Source organism: Nicotiana attenuata, chromosome 9 (assembly GCF_001879085.1).
Source record: "Nicotiana attenuata strain UT chromosome 9, NIATTr2, whole genome shotgun sequence".
NCBI lineage: Eukaryota > Viridiplantae > Streptophyta > Magnoliopsida > Solanales > Solanaceae > Nicotiana > Nicotiana attenuata.
Window position 1 is genome coordinate 16292084 of NC_031997.1, and position 7990 is coordinate 16300073.

General features: G+C 44.7%; 1 protein-coding gene across 1 annotated transcript; it reads right to left on the reverse strand.

Annotated features, from left to right (window-relative positions):
* On the reverse strand, nt 5834–6577 carry LOC109232105 (histone H2AX-like). Its single transcript, XM_019397767.1, has 2 exons — nt 6294–6577; nt 5834–6203 (listed from the first exon to the last, which is right to left on the reverse strand). The coding sequence occupies exons 1-2, from the start codon at nt 6498–6500 to the stop codon at nt 5982–5984; spliced, it is 429 nt and encodes a 142-aa protein (XP_019253312.1). The 5' UTR covers nt 6501–6577; the 3' UTR covers nt 5834–5981.

Below are 7990 nucleotides of genomic sequence, written 5' to 3' on the forward strand. Positions count from 1 at the left end.
TTCTTCTTTAGTATGTTTAATATTATTTTGTTGGAGGATTCCGCTTGGCCGTTGGTGGAAGGGTGATATGGCGTGGAGAGTATCCTCTTGATGCGCCATTTCTTGAAGAATTCGGTTGTTTTTTGGCCGATGAACTGTCGTCCGTTGTCACAACTGATTTCTTTGGGGATGCCGAAGCGGCATATAATATTTTTCCATATGAAGTCGATCACTTCCTGTTCGCGTATTTGGGCGTACGCACCTGCTTCCACCCACTTGGAAAAATAGTCAGTTAAAACTAATAGAAATCGTACCTTTCCTCGTCCCGTTGGTAGGGGACCGACTATGTCCATTCCCCATTTGATGAAGGGCCATGGGGAAGTGACCGAGTGAAGTGGTTCTCCTGGTTGGTGTATCATGGGGGCATACTTTTGGCATTGTTCGCATCGGCGAACATACTCCGCTGCGTCTTTCTTCATAGTGGGCCAATAATAGCCGGCTCGTATTATGCAGCACACGAGGGCGCGGTTGCCCGTATGGGCACCGCAATGACCTTCATGTACCTCTTCGAGCACTGGCCGCGTTTGTTGCGGCCCTAGACACTTGGCCAGGGGTCCGCCAAACGTCCTTTTGTAGAGCTCGTGGTTTATCAGGCAATACCGGGCAGCCTGTACGCGGAGCTTCTTGGCTTCTTTTTTGTCGAGGGGGAGTGTTTCATCCTGCAGATAGGATACAAATTGGTTGCGCCAGTCCCAAGTCAAATTTAAAGAGAGTACCTCAGTGTGATCAATGGCTGAATGGAAGAGGGTGACCACGCTTTCTTTGTTGAAGTTTTTAGTGGCTGCGGCTAATTTTGCTAAGTCGTCTGCCTCAACGTTTTGTGCTCTCGGAACTTGTTCGAAGCGGCACTCGTCGAACTCGGTCATTAACCTGTGGATTTCTGACTGGTATTTTTGAACCCTCTGCTCCTTGATTTGGTAAGTCCCGGTGACCTGGTTCACCACGAGCTGAGAGTCGCAATGGAGAACGAGTCGTCGAGCTCCTACTTGATGGCTAGTTTCAAACCTGCAATAACAGCCTCGTACTCGGCTTCGTTGTTAGTCATCTCGGGGCATCGTATGGACTGGCGAATTGTTTTGCCCGTGGGTACCTCGAGAACGAGTCCCAGTCCCGATCCCGAGGCGTTAGCGGCGCCATCAGTGTAAAGAGTCCATAGGTCGGCATTGGAGGGGGCACGGCGTGCCTCCAATTCCGCCTCTGGTAGTATCTCTGCGCTGAAGTCGGCAAGTACTTGCGACTTGATGGCGTTTCTTGGATGATATGAGATACCGTGCTCTCTATGGCCCATCGGGCGAGTCTGCCTGACAACTCAGGCTTGTGTAGGATACTTCTCAAGGGGAATGTCGTCACTACCTTTATGGGGTGGCATTGGAAATAGGGTCGGAGCTTCTGTGAAGCTACGACCAATGCCAAAGCTAATTTTTCAAGGTGTGGATACCGTGTTTCGGCGTCCACTAAGGTTTTGCTAATATAGTAAATAGGAGATTGTGTACCTTCATTTTCACGAACTAGGACTGCGCTGACGGCAACCTCGGATACGGCCAAATATACCAGCAGTGGCTCGCCTGGATTTGCTTTGGCTAGCAGTGGCGGTGAAGATAGGTACGCTTTCAATTTCCTTAGGGCCTCGACGCATTCCTCATTCCACTGTAACCCTTTGTCCTTTCTCAGCACATTGAAAAACTTATGGCATCTGTCGGAGGACCGTGAGATGAACCTAGACAAGGCGGTTATTCGCCCCGTCAACTTTTCACCTGCTTTTTACTGTTCAGTATCTTGGGTATTGCGTCTATCGCCTTGATCTGATCTGGATTGACTTCGATACCTCGTTGTGATACGAGAAACCCTAAGAATTTTCCTGATGCCACGCCGAAGGCGCATTTCTCGGGGTTCAGTTTCATCCCGTATCTTCTCAATATCTCGAAGGTTTCTTTCAGGTGGTCGATGTGGTCCTCTTTTCTTGTCGACTTTACCAGCATGTCGTCGATATAGACTTCCATAGTCTTACCGAGCTGCTCTTTGAACATTTTGGTGACCAGTCTCTGGTACGTAGCCCCTGCATTTTTGAGCCCGAAGGGCATTACCTTGTAGCAGTAAGTCCCTTGGTGGGTGATGAAAGTTGTCTTCTCTTGGTCCTCCTCGGCCATCATGATTTGATTGTAACCGGAGTAGGCGTCTAGGAAGCTCAGTAGTTCATGTCCTGCAGTGGCGTCGATCAGTTGGTCGATGTGGGGTAGTGGGAATGAATCCTTCGGGCATGCTTTGTTCAGATCAGTGAAATCCACACACATTCTCCACTTCCCGTTTTTCTTTTTGACCATGACAACATTGGCGACCCACTCGGGGTACTTTGATTCTCTGATGGAGCCGTTGGCCAGTAACTCGTCTACTTCCTTACTTATTGCTTCGTTGATAGCGGCGTTGAATTTTCTCCTCGTCTGTCGCACGGGCGGATGTAGTGGATCGACATTCAGCTTGTGGGTGGCGATGTCTCGCGGGATTCCCGGCATATCTGAATGGGAAAAGGCAAACAAATCTGCATGGTTAGTTAAGAATTCATAATACTTACTTGGGTTGGCGAGACCGTGCCCGATATAGGCCTTCTTCGTAAGATCAGTTTCGTCCAATTGGACGGGGTCGAGATCTTCGACCGTTGCTTTACAGGCCTCCACGACGTCGGGGTCTTTGATGGCGTCCGTTGTCGGGTTGACCTTAGTCCCCGACACGGCTAATTGCTATGCCTCCGCGCTCGCCCCCTTTAGCTGTTGGGTGTGGGCGCAGTCTTGGGCTATTTTGTAGCATTCTTGTGCGGTGCGTGGCTCGCCTCGAATACTGAATACTCCCCATGGGGTAGGGAATTTGATCACTTGGTAGAGGCTTGAAGGGACCGCTCGCATGGCGTGTATCCACGGGCGTCCTATGATGACGTTGTACGCCGTTTCTTGGTTCATCACGTGGAAAGTCGTTTCCAGCGTGACTCCTCCCGCTAAGACGGGCAGTGCTATTTCTACGGACGTCCGTTCCACTGCATTGTTAAAATCGGTTAGTGTTATGCAGCACGGTATTACCTTATCCTCGAGTCCCATTTGTATGAGGACCCTTGGGTGGATAATACAGGCGCCACTTCCGTCATCGATCATGACCCTTTTAACATCCGTATCAGCAATACGTAAAGTGATAACTAAGGCATCATAATGAGGGAAAGACAAACCGTCGGCATCAGACTTATCGAAGGTGATACAATCTTCGAAGTCCTCATACCGTTCATGGGCGATGGTCCGCTTTAGTCTGTGTGTGGTGGTGAGCTTGACGTGATTGATCGCTGAGTCGTTGTCGCCTCCGACGATCATGTTTATCGTGCGTGCTGGGGAAGGTGGCTTCGGCGGCCCGTGGAGTTATTCCCGTCCGCGTGCGAAGTTGATTTTTCCTTTGTCACTGAGTAGCTCCCTCAGGTATCCCTGGTTCAACATCCTGACCACCTCTTGCCGTAGGCCTATGCAATCTTCGGTTTTGTGTCCTCGTTCCTGATGGAACTCACATAGGGCGTTTGATTTCCTTGTGGCAGGGTCTGATTTCATCTTCTGCGGCCAATGCACCTTGGTGCCTAGCTTCTCCAGTGCGTACACTATCTCTGAAGGAGATACACAAAAGTTATGGGCAGTTAATAAAGGGGGCGTACCTCTTTCGTTTCGCGGTGGGGCGACGTGTCGCTGTAGTGCGTCTGTATGCCTTGGTGGCGGATGGGAGGATCTGGTGTATGGCTGGTGTCGATCTCTGTTGGAGCGGGGGAGTTGTTCCCGTCGACCTTCGTTCATCGATCTCTCCTTGTTTCTGAGTGTATCGCTGTTAGCCGTTGGGTCGGCCCATTAAGATCATCCTCGTCCGCTCGTACCTCGGCGCTATAGGCGTTGTGGATTTCCTCCCATGTGGTAGGGGGATATTTCATGAGGCGGCTCAGCAGCTTCTTGGTTGCCCTCGAACCATCTCTGCGACTTAGCTGGGAAGAGACTTTCTTCTTCTCCCGAGTCAAGCTGGGGCGTCATTTCATTCTCGTAACGGGAATGAGTGCTTAGCCCGTTCTGGAAAGCGGCGACTGTCATACCTTCCGATACGTTTGGTAGACTCATCCTTACCCTGTTAAACCTTGCTAGGAAGTCCCTGAGTCCTTCTCCTGCATTTTGCCTGATGGCGAAGATGTCGTTGACCCTGGCCTCCGCTTTCTTCGCGCCTGCATGGGCTGTGACGAATTTATCCGTCATTTCCTCGAACGTTGATATTGCCTTAGCCGGTAGCTGAGAGTACCATGTTAAGACCCCTCCTGCTAACGTCTCGCCAAACTTCTTCAGTAGTACCGACGGTACCTGTTATTTCGATAGGTCGTTGCCCTTTACGGCGGTGACCTAGTGGATCAGATGATCCTCGGGATCTGTGGTTCCGTCATATACCCTTAAGTAGGGTGGCATCTTGAAGGTTTTTGGGGTGGAGTGAGGAGCAGCTTCTTCGGTGTATGGTTGTTCAACGAACCTTCCCACGTCGCGTTTTGGTAGCAACTTGGCAGCACCGAAGATCTTGTCGACCCTCTCTTGATGTTCCTTCATCTGACCACGGAGCGCCTTGTTTTCATTTTCCATTTCTTCCATCTTCTTTAGGATGGCTGTTAGCATGCCATCGTTGGTCTGTGTCTCGATGGGTCTGTTATTTACAAATGTAGCTTCCGGTTCGCCCACGGCAGCAGTGGTACCTACCGTTGGTGTACATACCATGTTATTTTGCGGTGACCTCTCGACTAAGCCACTTAGAGTGCTTGTTAGCTATCTTTCCAGTAGCTCTTTGACTGCCGAGGGTGCTTCCGTAGCCGCAGATGTGGAAGCTCCTTTTTCGTGCAAGATCGTCAGGCCTTCGAATGGGGAAGGTGACATCTCTGCACCTGGTGTGATGCTAGGGGTTGCATTCAGGATGCCACCGTCACTGACCTCGTTGAGAGGGCCCAGGAGATTGGTAGTGACACCCAATATGGCTTTCGATCTTGTGCTATTTTCTGCCATTTTTCTGTTTTTGTGTAGTGTAGAGAGTGGTAGTTGGTTGATCTCTAGGTGGATACTATGATTTTAATTCTCGAAATCCCAACAGACAGCGCCAAATTGTTTGGCTCAAAAGTTAACAATATACTTTGTAAGCGATAAAACAATCAAAAATAGTAAAGGGGTAAATCGTAATCAAATATAATAAGTCTAGAGATGCAAAGATGATAATATTGTTGTGGATCTGATATTGTAAAGTGATAATGTTTACCAATAAAATATTTTCGTTAGAGGTAGAGATATAGAGAGATAAAGCCAGAAAAATAAGAAATTTGTATTAGATCAGATGTCCCTTTTACAATGTGGAGGTCTCGTTTATATAATAGGAGACCTTCCTTGAAAAAATCAAAAAGGTACAAAGATAGGTAACGTCTCCCTAGTATGGACGTTGAATTCTGAACGATGTCGCTTTTGTCCTCACGGCCGAATCGTACCCGCTACGTTGGTCGGCATATACTCATTGGGCATGCCCACTAATGTAGGGATACTAAGGGTCAAATTTGACCCTATACAGAAAACATAATAATATATGGCCCTTGTAATATTATTTTATTCCATTTTTAATTTATCTGTATTAAGAAAATATATTAAGGTTCTTACATAAGGTGACAGAAATTCATTCCTAACCCAAACTTGCTTGGGATTGAATATTACTTGTGGCACAATATACTTCGTTTTTGCCAATAGATCAAATGCAAATTGAAATATGAAGCTGAAGAAAACAACCTTAAAGAAACAAACTTCTCATTCACATAGATGGCTATAACCATATCAAAAAGCAAGTTCAGATCAACATATTTCTACTAATTCACAAAAACATATTGAACCTGCCTACCCAGCTAACTAATTTAACACAACAATCTAAAATTCCTGGGACTGGGTTCCGACTTCTGCTTTCCCCTTCCCAGTCTTTTTGGGCAGCAAATTTGTATGAATTTTTGGCAGAACTCCACCATTAGCAATTGTCACCTTTCCCAACAACTTACTGAGTTCCTCGTCGTTCCTCACAGCAAGCTGTATATGCCTCGGAATTATCCTAGTCTTCTTATTATCTCTAGCAGCATTTCCAGCAAGCTCTAACACCTACAAAATTTCCAAATATCAAAAACATAATCAACCAAATGCCCAAAACATAACATATTTAATCATCATAAAATGGGTCAGAATGGGTACCTCAGCAGCAAGATATTCAAGAACAGCAGACAGGTAAATTGGTGAACCAGAGCCAAGACGCTGAGCATAACGACCCTTTTTCAGGTACCGAGCAATACGCCCAACTGGGAATTGAAGACCAGCTTTTTGAGATCTAGAAACAGATTTTTTTGAACCTTTGGCCTTTCCTCTACCTCCTACAGATTTTATTTCTCCTGTAGAACTCATGTTGATCAATGACAACGAATGTTTGGAGTTTTTGATTGAATTAATCAGAGACAGATTTCCCGCTTATACTGAATTGATACTGGTCTATGGGGTTTATATAGAGAGGGGGTGAGTAGTGTTGATTGGCTCACTTTAGTATCACGCGGATCGCAAACGTGGCAATCTTTAGTTTGCTCTGTGTCCACGTGTTTTAATGTAATTGGTTTGTATAGTTTCACAGGGATCGCCAACCCGTTATAAAAATTTTGCTGGAATTGGCTCCATTTTGTTTTACCGCTTTATTTTTCGCTTGTTTGGTTTTCCTTTGATTGCCGCCGAATTATAATTTCACATTACTTCAAAATTCAAGCTACAATTCAAGGATGCTATCTTTCGTGGCAATACAAGTACTGCGATTTTATTTACTACTGTTATGATAGAGACAATCTAAGATTTTAAATTTTAGATTTCTACAACAATCTCAAAATTACATACAATAATAACTGGATATATAGTCTAATTTATATATATATATATATATATATATATATATATATATATATATATATATATATATATATATATATATACGAGGTATAAGTAAAAACTACAGCATTCGGCATTCCAGTGAATCCATATTGGAATATAATACTTTGGTTCGCCCCTGATTATGGACACCCGCACACACAAACTTAGATATGCCCATGTTTCTATTCTCACAACAAATTAGAGTTGATGTACTTGTAGAGAAATTTTTGTTTAAAATCAATGCACGAAGGTTTTATTACCAAAAATCTAAAATGGTACAAGAAAGGAGTAGGTTGAAGTTGCTCGACAAGTTTGGGGGAAGTGCACAGTTAGCCAGTAGTAAGACATATATTTACTTTTAAACCAGTGTTTAAAATGTCTTTAAAGCCCGTTTGGATGGCTTAAAAAAGTGACTTTTCAGCAGAAATAACTTTAAACCAAAAAGAAATAAGAGCCCGTTTGGATGGACTTAATTTAAGTGGTTTTTAAGCCAAAATAGCTTTTAAGCCATAAGTTAGGAATTCTAGCTTTTGGCTTTTGGCTTTTGGCTTGTTTTTGTCATTTTAGCTTAAAAATAAGTGCTAAAAAGCACTTTTTTACTCTATCCAAACACTACAAAATGGCTTAAAAAGCACTTAAAATAAGCCAATCCAAACGGGCACTAAGTTGGGATTGCCCAGCTTCTTACTTTTGGCTTGTTTTAAGCAGTTTTTAACTTATTTTAAGCACTTTTTTATTTTGCAAACACTGAAAAAGGCTAAAAAGAGCTTAAAAGTTGATTTGACCAGCTTAAAAGCCAATCCAAATACCCTCTAGTCTTTAGCCACTTCTTTAATAAACTTTTACCCACCCGGACGAAATTACCCTTCTGCTTATAAAGTTGAGGACCAAGTGTCCTTAACTTATGAGCTTGTTGTTGTAAGTTCAGGACTAGCTGACCTTAATTTATGAATATGTTACCGATTATGTTGAGTTGCATGTGG